Source organism: Canis lupus, chromosome X (genome assembly GCF_003254725.2).
Source record: "Canis lupus dingo isolate Sandy chromosome X, ASM325472v2, whole genome shotgun sequence".
In the NCBI taxonomy this organism is placed as follows: Eukaryota; Metazoa; Chordata; class Mammalia; order Carnivora; family Canidae; genus Canis; species Canis lupus.
The window spans coordinates 107,337,860-107,351,220 of NC_064281.1; the positions used below are offsets into that span (position 1 = coordinate 107,337,860).

General features: G+C 41.6%; 1 protein-coding gene across 1 annotated transcript; it reads left to right on the forward strand.

The window, feature by feature from the left end:
* The first annotated feature begins 4,993 nt into the window (after positions 1 to 4,993).
* On the forward strand, positions 4,994 to 9,459 carry BRS3 (bombesin receptor subtype 3). The gene is made up of 3 exons (XM_025460977.2): positions 4,994 to 5,427; positions 7,016 to 7,367; positions 9,046 to 9,459. The coding sequence occupies exons 1-3, from the start codon at positions 4,994 to 4,996 to the stop codon at positions 9,457 to 9,459; spliced, it is 1,200 nt and encodes a 399-aa protein (XP_025316762.1).
* Positions 9,460 to 13,361: the final 3,902 nt, after the last annotated feature.

Genomic DNA, 13,361 nt, shown 5'->3' on the forward strand with positions numbered 1-13,361 from the left:
AAAGCCCTGTGGGAACGGGACATATAATTCGGGGTATGCAAGAGAATTTTAGGAAAGGGGGAATTACTGAGAAGAGAGGTAGAAATGCATTAAGAGATAGTGTCATTTACTTCATAATTTATACCTCAGTACTCAGGAAGTCTAAACATTTTATCTGATGTCAAACTGCCTCAATCTATCATAATTGTGGAACTCCATGCAAACCATAGCATACACTAGCGGGCATGTGTGGGTGGTTAGGTACAGTGATCAGGGCAACAATAAAATCACCTAAATCTGAACAGCCTACACGGCTGTCCACTTTTAGGAAGCCATTAAGTTTAATTATGACAAGAATTAGCTTTAACCAAAAAATTCCACTTAAGAGAGTTAATTAGAATTTCTACTCTTTGTAGAGCCTACCATTGCATGGTTAGTTTTTATTCTGTCTGGTCTCTGCTGAGTTCATTCTGAATAGCAGTTTCCTCTTGAAATATGAAACTAATATGAAATATGAAATTTGAAGCAAGAAGTTGCGAAGGAGAACAGAGAACTGTGACAACAAGAGTCACTATTACATAGATCCAAATATGCCTACAAGTCAAATTGTTTCCTCTCACAATTGATCTAGCCCAGTTAGTTAGTAACAAATCCATCCTGTTTTCCAGCATGACTAGTTTTTGAAAGGGAACTTCTGTAATTAGAGACTTATAGATTGATAATTCTGATTTTTTCATTCATTTGTCAGTTCTCAAATATACAAAATGTGTTCGAGTAGTAGGCACAAAATTTAACCACTTCATCTTTCTCCTGTTGGAAAGATCACCTTAAGCCCCTTGAGTGACTTGGAAATGGGGCTTACCAGGGACTGAGAGATATAGGCAAGATTCGTGAAGTATTCATCACATCACACAATTCCCTTGCCTTTAATGAAGACCCACAGAAATATCTCTTTGATCTCAGTATCAGGAAAGGCCATGATTCTCTTGAACAGCTGGATTATTCTTATCCTGCATTAGCGGTTCTCAGAATGTAGTCCCTGACCAGCAGCATTAGTATCCCCTAGGAACTTGCTAGAAATGCAAATGTTTGGGGCTCCTGTATGGCTCAGTCAGTACAGCATGCAACTCCTGATCTTGGGGTTGTGAGTTTGAGCCCCACATTGGGTGTAGAGCTTACTTAAAAAAATTGGGGGAGTGCCTGGCTGGCTCAGTGGTAGAGCGTGACAGTCGATCTCAGGGTTTGAGTTCAACCCACATTGGGTGTAGAGATTACTTAAAAATAAAATCTTAGGGCAGCCTGGGTGGCTCAGTGGTTTAGCACTGCCTTCAGCCCAGGATATAATCCTGGAGACCCAGGATCGAGTTCCGTGTCGGGCTCCCTGCATGGAGCCTACTTCTTCCTCTGCCTGTGTCTCTGCCTCTCTCTCTCTCTCTCTCTCTCTCTCTCTCTCTGTGTGTGTGTGTGTGTGTGTGTGTGTGTTTCTCATTAATAAATAAATACATAAAATATATTTTTAAAATCTTACCAAAAAATCAGCAGGGGCACCTGGGTGGCTCAGTGGTTGAGCATCTGCCTTTGGCTCAGGGCATCATCCTGGGGTCCTGGGATCCCGTCCTGCATCAGGCTTCCTGTGGGGACCCTGCTTCTCCCTCTGCCTGTGTCTCTGCCTCTCTGTGTGTCTCTCATGAATAAATAAATAAACCTTTAAATAACAACAATAAAGAAATGCAAATGTTGGGGCCCCACCCCAGACCTACCCAAATTAAAACTCCAGAGGTGAGATCCAGTAATATGCTTTGATAAGCCTTCGGAGTGATTCAGACACAAGCCAAACTTTGGGAACCATTCACTGATGACTGAGAACGTTGATGCCAAATCTACAACCTCTCTCCAGCAACAGCCCTCTCATTCCTTTCCTCCACCACCTCAGAGGCAGAAAAGTGCTCTGCAGCCCCCTTAGAGGCCCAGCTCCTTGGAGATTTAAAAAAGATTTTAGCAACACTAACTGAAGGGACCAAATCAGGAGACCCAACTTCAGAAAACTGGCAATTTATTTGTTCACTATCCAACACTTACCTGGTTAAAAGGCTACATTAGGATCATATTACAATTGCTCAATCTCTAAGGAGTCATTGGTTTTGAGAAACTGGGATGCTAATACTGACCATTTATGCACCAAATATGAACAACAAAGGATTCCATCCTTCTCTCTAGGCTAAGTGCCCTGCAACTTTAACTAGGAATAATTAACTAGGCATTGCTATGCTTTGTGGATGAGTTATAAGGTAAAGTAAGTAGATAGAGAGGCAGATGCACATGAATCATCTATCATCGTTTACTTGCTAGTCTGGAAACCCCTTGTCCTTTGGTTAACAGAACATGCAGAAATACAGAGTCTCTGATGCCAAATGAGCAAATATGGCTCATTGTCAGGAACTAAATGTTGCTCTGCTCTTGTCACTGATTTTCAACCTTTCAGAATTCAAAGAGAACCCGTTTCACCTCAGCTCTGCTACTGAGTACTTGTGTGACCTTGCATGAGATACTTGCCCTCTCTGAACCTCATTTTTGCATCTGAGAAAAATAGATTTGCTTTCAGCATCTCTGAGTTCACTGCCATCTCCAATATTCTGGAATTCTGGAATTCTAGAGATCCAAGAACACCACTGCTCCAGCAGTGCCCCAACACCACTACTATCTTCTGCCCAGGAGGAGCAGGGAAAAAGAAAGGCACGCTTGTGGCTGCAGCCTTATGAAAGCATGCCCTGAGATCTTTGGAATTCAGATAATTTTGGAACTCATACGCAAGAGTTTGTTTCTTACGAAACAGTGCTGTGTGGCCATCAGCCGAGGTGTGAATTGGAAGATACTGTTTGCTCTTTGCTACATGACACACAGGAATCCCAGAGAGATTTTATCATTGGCTTGTGAGAACAAGATATGAACTGTATATAGAGCTGTTTTCTGTAGAGATGATCTTAAAGAGCCAGCCCAGTGCATGAAATTATGTGTGTGTATACTTAAAAGCTAAGGGAGTTGGGTTTATCCAAATACTTCCCCTCCCCATTCCCATCAGAAAAAGGTTTTATGGCTGAGTAATTCAAGCTGTAGGGGTAGTTTTATAAAGGGTGGAGGGATGGGTGTGATTTGGGGGGGGGGCTCAATTTAACCAGATAATTGATTCACTTCATCCCATTCACTTTCCCTGTAGAATTTATTGCACGTACTCTGTCAGGTAGAAAGAGCAATCCTTGCTTGCTCCTCCTGTTCACTGGCTAGCCAAATACTTTGCTGTTTTTCATTTCACTTCCCAGACTAACTCTGATATGGACATATTTATTAAAAATTCACTACATAGAGAGATCATCCTTTGAATTTCATCATTTTTGGGAGTTCTTCGCAGGTTATTATTAAATGCCTTCAGACTGCTGGCCTTCCAGTCCCAAGCAATCCCTCACCCCACAGACACACACGAAATCACATACCTACATCCTCCTTAACAAGGGGCCTTTCAGGTTCCCTGGGTGGTGCAGCGGTTTGGCGCCTGCCTTTGGCCCAGGGTGTGATCCTGGAGACCCGGGATCGAATCCCACATCGGGCTCCCGGTGCATGGAGCCTGCTTCTCCCTCTGCCTGTGTCTCTGCCCCTCTCTCTCTCTCTCTCTGTGTGACTATCGTAAAAATTTTAAAAAAAAGAACAAATTCATTGCTTAAAAAAAACCTCTACTTAAAAAAAAAAAAACAAGGGGCTTTTCTTGCTGCTACTAAGGTGATTGCTTTCCTTTTCTTCTTTCTCCACTTGATGTAAACATCATCTACATGCCCGTCCTCTCTGGAGTCACCTGCCACATTCCTTCATTGGAAAAGAATGACTTTCATCCTTAAAAAATATATATTTATTTATTTGAGAGAGAGAGGAGGAGCAGGAGGAGAGATAGAGGGAGAGGCATGGGAAGAGGCAGAAGCAGACTCCCTGCTGAGCAGGGAGCCCAATATGGGGCTCATTCCCAGGACCCTGAGATCAGGACCTGAGCTGAAGGCAGACACTCAACTGACCAAGCCACCCAGGTGCCCCGAATGGCTTTCATCCTTACAAGTCCTTTTGTGTCAGGACCTCTGAGCAGGGTCCTGTATTATTTTGCTTTGGAACAGAACATGTTCATTTTAACCATTTATGAGGAGAGAAACCCTCAACAGCATTTTAAAAATGCATATGGCATTGAAACTATCAAATAGTAAAAAAAAAAAAAAAACTGCTTGATTAGGACATTCAGAGACAAAGCAACTGGTGGTTTGCCTGGATTTTCTTGTCTCTTAAAAGGTTGCTGTGCTCTTCTGCAGCATGGCCCCGGTAACATGCACAGAGTGGGGAATTACTGTGTGTCAGAGCTAGGTGATAAGCCTAGGGTCACCTGCATTATTCCTCCTTGGAAGTGACATCAGCCCCGTCAAAGTGTGAATGATTTGTTGCTTCAGCGCCTTTCCAATATTAAATCTAGAGAAGTGGATTCAAGTTTGTGCTTCAGGGGACACACTTACTTATTTATCATGTAAAAGAAAATGCATTAGACCATCTTCTGATTGCAGAGACATGAATGAGTTCTGGGGAAAAAAACGGACAAGACCTATACAGATTTTCGTGGCCAGACAAGGAAACAGGGTGATTCTACTAAACATTAAGTGTTATTTTATAATAACTAGTTATTGATAAGATTCCCCAACAGGGGAAGAACAAGCAACTGCAGAGCATTTCCCAAACCCCCCTCCCTGTGTCACGGAAACGCCAATAAAACTCCTCCACCTCCCACCCTTCAATGCCAGGATCGGTAAGCATTTAGCCAAGCATGCTGGGAGACACAGAACAACTGAAGGAAAGGAGGATCCGGGCGTCTTGAATTTGCTTGCCATTCTGCTCTGTTCTACCATCTCGTTACTAGACGTAGGCATTAGACGTGACAATCAACTACATTTAAACTGCGAAGAAGAAATATTAAAGGCAGTCTTCAGAAGAAATGTCTCAAAGACAGCCTCAGTCACCTAATGAGACTTTAATTCCAATCACAAATGACACAGAATCATCAAGCTCTCTCGTTCCTAATGATACCACAAATAAAGGACGGACCGGAGACAACTCTCCAGGAATAGAAGCTTTGTGTGCCATCTACATCACTTATGCTGTGATCATTTCTGTGGGGATCCTTGGAAATGCTATTCTCATCAAAGTCTTTTTCAAGACCAAATCCATGCAAACAGTTCCAAATATTTTCATCACCAGCTTGGCTTTTGGGGATCTTTTACTTCTGCTAACTTGTGTGCCAGTGGATGCAACCCACTACCTTGCAGAAGGATGGCTGTTCGGGAGAATTGGCTGTAAGGTGCTTTCTTTTATCCGGCTCACTTCTGTTGGTGTATCAGTGTTCACATTAACCATTCTCAGCGCTGACAGGTGGGTTTCTTTTCTCAGTTTTATTTGTCAGGATGTAAAATTAGGCAAAAGAGAGAGAGGAAAGCTTGTACTTAGCATTCACAGGCTACTATTCTGCTTTTCTTACAGTCTGCAACGTGGATGTAAGATTAGAAAATTGGAGGGGGGGCATTGAAAATAAAAGTTGGTGTAAGAATGTTAAAATTCCTGTGTTAGCATCGGAGGAAAGGCTGAAATTGTGTGTTTTAGGAATAATTTATTCTCTTTGAAGTATAATTGTTTGCTTGAAAGAATACGGAACAGTGTTTCCCCCCTCCCCGTTTATTTATTAAGTAAGTAAGGCAAACCGTTCCAGGTGTAAAAGAAAAACAATTCATGCTTTATACATTAGTGCAGCCTAGTGGTGCAATATTGTTAACATTAAAACATCAGCATAGGTGTGAAATTGACCACATATACGTTATTGTCCACGGAAGAATGGTAAAAAGATGCACGCATCCAATTTATTTGAAATTCATCAAATTAGCCAGTGGCAGAAAAACGATGAGGTTTTCGGCTGCCTGGTAACTCAGTGTAATGTCATCACTTAATTGTATTTGTTTTCTCCATAGGCATTCGGTGACAGTCTTGTTCCCGGAGAAATAAATTAATCCGGTTGACTTTTAGAGCTCTATGGATAGAGCGTGTGAGAACCTCTGGCAGTCCGTGTATTCAGGCTCTGTTAGGGTATTTTCGGTCTACGTACTGTGTTTTTCTGTGTTCCTAGCGTAGAATAACTGTGAAAGCAGGGGAGAAAATTGAGGCTCCAAATGTTAAAAGTGATGCTTTAAAAAGCCTGCTAGAAGCCTGTAACTAATCAATGCCTAGCAGTGCCAGAAGGAATTGCTTCTTCAGATTCTGGAATCTAAGAGGAGGAAAAGCTTTCCCTGTGTCTTTTATGGATTTTTGCTTTGACTGGCTTTATATTCTATCTGAGGGTAGATTTACTTAAAGGCTGTAGATTTTAAGGTTTGTTAGCATAAGGAGGCACCTTTGTACGGGCAAAGGGTGTCCGGTTTCACCCTTGCCTTGCTCTAAATCTACCCACAGATCAGCTTGGGCAACAAAGTAGCCCTTATGAACAGGGAAGAAATCAACCCTCTTCTCTTCACTGCACAAACTCTTGGAAATCTTTTCTGGGAAGGTTGACGACTGTTCACTCACGAAGGAAGGAGAATTAGGTTTAAAAGCAGTCACTTGTGCAAAAAGGAAGTCTTTTAGAACATGTAAGGTTCTACACAAGTAATGAATTACTCTCAATCATACCAAAAAATCATGCTGAAAAAAAATGCATTCGTCCTAAATAGAGGGTCTACACACAAAATTCTAAAATTGCAACTCTGAAATAGTTACTATTAGGGAATAGGAGAAAAGGATGATTAGCATAAATATAAAATATTGGGACGGATAATGTATTTGAAATCATAATAATATCAGTTGGTTGATGTTGTTGGTTATAGATATGTGGATAGGAGGCAGAAATGGATGACCACTAAGGTCATTTCTAACACCAAGATTCTATAGTTTTGGTATTTATTTTGATTTTTTGCCTATGGTTGTGTGTTTCTAGATACAAGGCAGTTGTGAAGCCACTGGAGCGGCAGCCCTCCAATGCCATCCTGAAGACCTGTGCCAAAGCTGGCTGCGTCTGGATCGTGTCTATGCTAATTGCTCTACCTGAGGCTATATTTTCAAATGTGTATACTTTACAAGATCCCGACAAAAATATGACACTTGAAGCGTGTACCTCTTATCCTGTTTCTGAGAAGCTCATGCAAGAGATACATTCTCTGCTGTGTTTCTTAGTGTTCTATATTATTCCACTCTCGATTATCTCTGTCTATTATTCTCTAATTGCCAGGACTCTTTACAAAAGCACCCTGAACATACCTACTGAGGAACAGAGCCATGCTCGCAAGCAGGTATGTATTAATCAGGACTCATACATGAATTAATTAATTTATTTATTTTAAAGACTTGATTTATTCATTTGAGACAGAGGGATACAGAGAGAGAGAGAGAGAGAGAATGAGCAGGGGGAAAGGAAGAAGGAGGAGAAGCAGATTCCCCACTGAGCTGGGAACTCCAATGTGGGGCTCGATTCCAGGACCCTGAGATCATGACCCGAGATGAAGGCAGATGCTTAACCATCTGAGCCATCCTGGCGCCCCTCATGCATCAATTTAGAAATGAAATTTCTGCTTCACCTGTGAGCAATAAGTGCAATAGCAGTGCAGTATTTTTGTTAGGGTCACAGGCTCTGGAGTCTGTCAGCCCCAGGATTTCTTTTTTTTTTTTTTTTTTTAAAGATTTTATTTATTTATTCATGATAGTCACACAGAGAGAGAGAGAGAGGCAGAGACATAGGCAGAGGGAGAAGCAGGCTCCATGCAGGGAGCCCGATGTGGGATTCGATCCTGGGTCTCCAGGATCGCGCCCTGGGCCAAAGGCAGGCGCCAAACCGCTGCGCCACCCAGGGATCCCAGCCCCAGGATTTCATTCTGGCTGTACCACATACTAACTGAGCAATCTTGGGCAAGTTACTTAACCTCTCTGAGCCTATTTCCTTATCTGTAAAATGAAGATGGAGACTGGGTGATATAAAGTGCTCAACCTAGTTCCTGGAGCACAGTGAGCATTCAATACATGGTAGGACTGCTTTTGGTAGAAAAGGGACAGCTGAAGTTTGGGAGAAGTCAAAATTATTCATCCTGTGGAAGACTGAGGAACAGCACCCAAGGTGAGACTACGAAGGGAAGCATCTTTTGTTTTAGAAAGTGTAACAGAATGATAGAAAGACACGGGATGATAGAACTGGCAAGACGCCCTAACATTATTCAATGCAAACCACTTACACACAGAGGAGCAAACTGAGGGCTCAAGGGATAAAGTAAGTGCTGGTGGCAGAGAACACAGAGACTCACAGAAGCTTAAGACCATTGCAAGAGCCAGGTGTGCCCTCCTTCCAGAAATATGAACAGGATAAAAAGAATGTTGCCAAAATGTTCCATTTGATTAAACACACACACACACACACACACACACACACACACACACAAGAGGGTTTCTATCTTTCTGGGGTGAGGAGGGAGATGGTTGCATTGGCCTCTTGACACAGTGGTTTTTATTCCTTCACTATATGGTCAGAATTCCTATAGATCATAAACCATTTTTGGTACTGACTTGGCCACTTCCATGAACCCCGTAAGAACATTCTAACCTAGTCAGCCTCTGCTGGTGGAGAAAGCAGTTTTGTGTAGCCTCTATTTCTAATCAAATTAAAATTTCAAGAATTCCACAACACCGTTGAGGTAATTGGACACATCCTAGAGTCTCTCAAAACCAGGGCTGGGAGTCTCTGTATTAGAACTAATGAGACCAAGATCATGGTTTACCATGCCAATTAACTGGCTGTATTCTATAGGCACAGGCTGCCTTCCCACACCTTCCAAGCAAGCAGTTCTTTCACAAACGCATGCTCAAAGGGACTGCAGCCTGTTAACCGTAAATTTCTATGTAATCTAGAGAATGGCTCTTTAAAATCTCTGCCAGCTAAATGATTGTTTCTGTGGTCATTTTTCTCCTCCTCCCCACTTCTAGATTGAATCCCGGAAGAGAATTGCCAAAACCGTCCTGGTGCTGGTGGCTCTGTTTGCTCTCTGCTGGTTGCCGAATCACCTCTTGTATCTCTACCACTCATTCTCTTATCAAACCTACGTGGACCCCTCTGCCATTCATTTTATTGTCACCATTTTCTCTCGGGTTCTGGCTTTCAGCAATTCTTGCGTAAACCCCTTTGCTCTTTACTGGCTGAGCAAAACCTTCCAGCAGCATTTTAAAGCTCAGTTATTCTGTTGCAAGACAGAGCTGCCGGACCCTCCTCCCACCGATACCCCTCTTAACAACCTGGCTGTGATGGGAAGGGTCCCAGGCCCTGGAAGCTCACAGGTGTCTGAAATCAGTGTGACCTTGTTCACTGGGTGTAGTGTAAAGAAGGAAGATGACAGAGTCTAGCTTTTCAATTAAAAATGGTATTTTTCCTCCCAGCATGTGTATCCGACTCTGAGCTATGCGTAGGTGTATGGTGTCAGGATTTTTTTTTGTTTGTGAATTGTGCTGAAATCTTAGGAGTGAAAGATTCTTATAAAGTAAAAGACACACCATGATTCTTTGTCAACATACATTGTCATTGGGCTTTCTAAATAAAATGAAGCCCCACTAAGTGTAGAAAGACACGTTTGTATGTCAGTGAATCCTATGGGAGGTTGAATAGGAGAGAGAGTGAAATAAACAAGATGACACTGAAAAATCTTATTTGTTCGCATCACATCCATGTTTCTAATTTCTCCTATACTCCTGTGATTTTCGTAAAACTGTGTTTGCGTTTATTATGTGGTGTAAATCTAGAGATTATGCTTTGCATATGAAAAGGGGATCAAAAAGAGATAAAACTTCTCTTCTGCAGTTTTCTTAAGAAATTAAGCCCTAAAAAATAAACCTTCGCAGGGTTTTTTGACTGCTCTTTTCCATTAATCTCTATTCCATTATAAGAAAGCTCTGCAATTACAATGGAAATGTTTGGGGGTCAGCGAGTATAAAGTTCTGAGTAAGGATCTGAGGCAGGGTGTTTGGCTTACTGGGTCAACACTGACTTAATATAGTTCTACTCACGACTACTACTGATTGATAACTGAGCAAAGCTATCTTTAATAAATACTGTGACGAACTCGCCTTATTCATAGACAAAGTAGTCATATTTATTGTCATTTGAAGGCCCCAGAGAAGGACCTCCATTGAAAAAATCTGTGAAACTGCCAGTGTCTGAAATTCTTCCTTTAAGGAATTCATTTCTTTCTGGTAAGCAGTGCCCTCTTTCTAAAAAGTGGTGAAGTACCACATGAAATCCCTAACATCTGGGTGTGCAATTATTGCCAGGTCATCCTCCTGCTTGACTTCTTTAAACCTGATGGGTGCCTAAGTTCTGTGAGAGTGTGACCTAATTACTCTGCCCTTGGAAATCAGATGGAAGGTTATGATTTTCTATCCTCTGCTCCTACTTGCTAACTCTATAAGCTTAATAATTGTTATTTCAGACAAACTTTTGTCAATTGATGTGTCAAATATAGGTTTGTGGTCTTAGAAAATGTTTTCTTGGGGCAAATTAAAGTTTGGTACTATAGTTATATTTGTATTTCCAAAAACTCGATTTTGGAGTATGCTTTGGCAATTTTGAGCTTTCCTTAAATGGCTTGTGTAGTTGTGAATTTTCGCTAATGATGTGGCTCAAAAAGGGGATATATATTAACACTGAACTTTACATTTCTGTAAAATTGTTTTACTGAAAGTGGGGGTGCCAATACTGTATTAGTATTAGGTTGGACATTGTAATAAGTGGTGGGAAACAAACATGAAATAAAACTTTAAATGACTTTGTGTAACTTTATATTCTAGAAACAATAGTTATAACAGAATATAACTGAGAACCCATTTTAATAACATTTAAGTCCTTTTAAAAAAAAAACCCAAGATTTATTTATTTGAGAAAGAGAGAGGGAGAGAGCACGCACACACATGCTAGCGGGTGGGGGGTGGGTAGGGAGGGCCAGAGGGAGAGAGAATGTCAAGCAGATGGCCCACTGAACTTGGAGCCTGATGCAGGGCTCCATTCCAGGATCCAGTGATCATGACTTGAGCCAAACTCAAGAGCCAGCCACCTAGGCGCCCCTAAGTTATTTTCAAGTCATAAATCTCCCAGATATTTTACTGTTTCCTCACTCTAAGTAAAAACTACATCTTTACTTTCCTAAACATAGCATTTTAGAAATAGATAAAAGTACCAGATAACAAAAGCCAAGAAAGCTGTTTAGCAGTTGATAAAACTAGAACTCAAAGAACTTTCATTTTCTTCCCTCTTAGCAATCTGTAGGCGACTTGGGGTTCTGATATAAAATAATTCCCTAAATGGTTTTATAGGGCATCAGCCCCCCATCCAGAGTTGGGGAATTGGGATTAAAATCTATGGCTTTGTTTTTATTTTGTTTTTAGAGGGGGTGGTCTCTCTCTTTTTTTCTTTTTAACAAATGGTCCTAACCTACCTAAGTAGACCCCAATGTCCACAATTGCTTTCACACTGCCTACTGTGGTGCCAGAAATGTTATTATGCTAGATTTTGTTTCTTTGCAGAGGGTCCTAAATGGGCAAAAGGTTGGTACATGGAAAACAAATTCTGTATATGTCCCAATTTTGCTCAGGGTCTGCCCCAACCCATCTTAGGATACGGGACCATAATACTATGTAACAAAACAGGAAAACAAAGTCACAAACTCAGGTATTCCCAAAATGTGCAATGGGTGAGTCTTTGTCATTGAAGCTGAAAGTGCTGGCAAACATTTAACACTGGCATATCCACTGAAAGTAGCAAGTTTGAGGTTAAAGACTTTCTGTAGTTTCAAACCTCTGAGGTCAGGGATCCATCACTCTTTTGTAACTTTGTAAAAGGAGTTACTTTTGTTTCCACTAAACCTTGAGATTACAGGAAGTGGCAACAGAATGAACTTGAATAGGCCCTTTAAAAAATCTAGTTGGTATAGTTCAGTAATTCTCCAGTGTTCCTAACCCAGGCAGGAGACTTCTTTGGCCAAGGAGTCTCTGCTTTTACAAGTGAATGTATTTTTTTTATCCACCAAGAAGGCCATGGCCTATTAGGGCCATAACACAGTGCCCTAACACAGGTCAAAGAGAGAAAGATGAAGATATTCAGAGAAGCTGGCTTTCCAGGTCCTGAGAACTGGTTTGGCTTCCTGGGTCCAGTAGCCCCTCATGAGACCCATCTACATTTCAATCCTGGAATTTCAGGTGCTATCTTCATCATTGTAAGAAATATATAGGTTGTTTTGTTTTGTTTTGCTTGTTACCTTGAGTGTTTCTGTAACTTGCAAAAAATCTTGAAAAAGATTACAGAGAGGCTTACAGACTACCTCAGTTACCAGGGAGTACACAGGGAGATAACACACAGGAACCAGGCCTCATAGAGACAATAGCATTGTTAAAGCAAAAACAATAGTCAGGTCTCATGGCCAAACAGAATGCCACTGTAGGCACAAATGTGCTTAGCTCCCAACTCCACTGCTCCATTATTATGGTGACTCAGTGACCCTCTGTCCCTTCCTCAGCTTCTCTTCTCACCTCTGGGGAACTTCTTCACAGCAGGCCTGTTCTGCTTATTAGGTTGCCTATGTGGGCCTCCCTGCCTCTGTGCTACTCTGACCATGTCCCTGCCCATTCCATACTCATTCCAGTCTCTAGACAAGGCAGTTTATTGGCTCATATAGCCAAATTCAGTCTAGGATGCAGGGCTACCCTATCAGGTCACCTCACAGGCCTCTGGGCAGCCTGTGGGCCACAGTGGCTAGGTCACATGGGACCTACGCATAAGGAATTTTTTTGGCCACCTGTTCAGAGGGGCCTGTGGATACAGCAGGCATTCAGAGGGTCACGAGCAGTAGTAGGGCTGTGTAACATATTATCACCTATGCTGTGAACTCACTCAGGAATGAAATGGGAGCCCAATAACACATTGCTGAAAACAGCTGTACACTATTTTGGGATCCAGGAAGAAATACTTAGCAATGCTTAAATAAGTGAGCCTAATAAAACTCATGTTATCTATATTATATATATAAAAAAGCATGCAAGTTCAGTTCTCCTGTAGTCTGGAACAGAACAAGAACTTCATGAAAAAGAAATGTACTTAAAAAAAAAAAAAAACAACTCAAACCCAAGCTACTATTTAAAAATCGCTTTAAGGGTTGAAACCATATTCTCACAGTCGGTATTTGGGGAGTTAAGATTTTCTAGAGCCCATACGCAACTGCTATATTTAGAAGTAAAAGATCACTGGGATAGCAGAACTAATT

Coding starts and splice junctions, on each gene's coding strand:
- BRS3 (XM_025460977.2), top strand. CDS start 4,994: ATGTCTCAAAGACAGCCTCAGTCACCTAATGAGACTTTAATTCCAATC. Junction 5,428..7,015: donor ACCATTCTCAGCGCTGACAG/GTGGGTTTCTTT, acceptor GTGTGTTTCTAG/ATACAAGGCAGTTGTGAAGC. Junction 7,368..9,045: donor AGAGCCATGCTCGCAAGCAG/GTATGTATTAAT, acceptor CCCCACTTCTAG/ATTGAATCCCGGAAGAGAAT.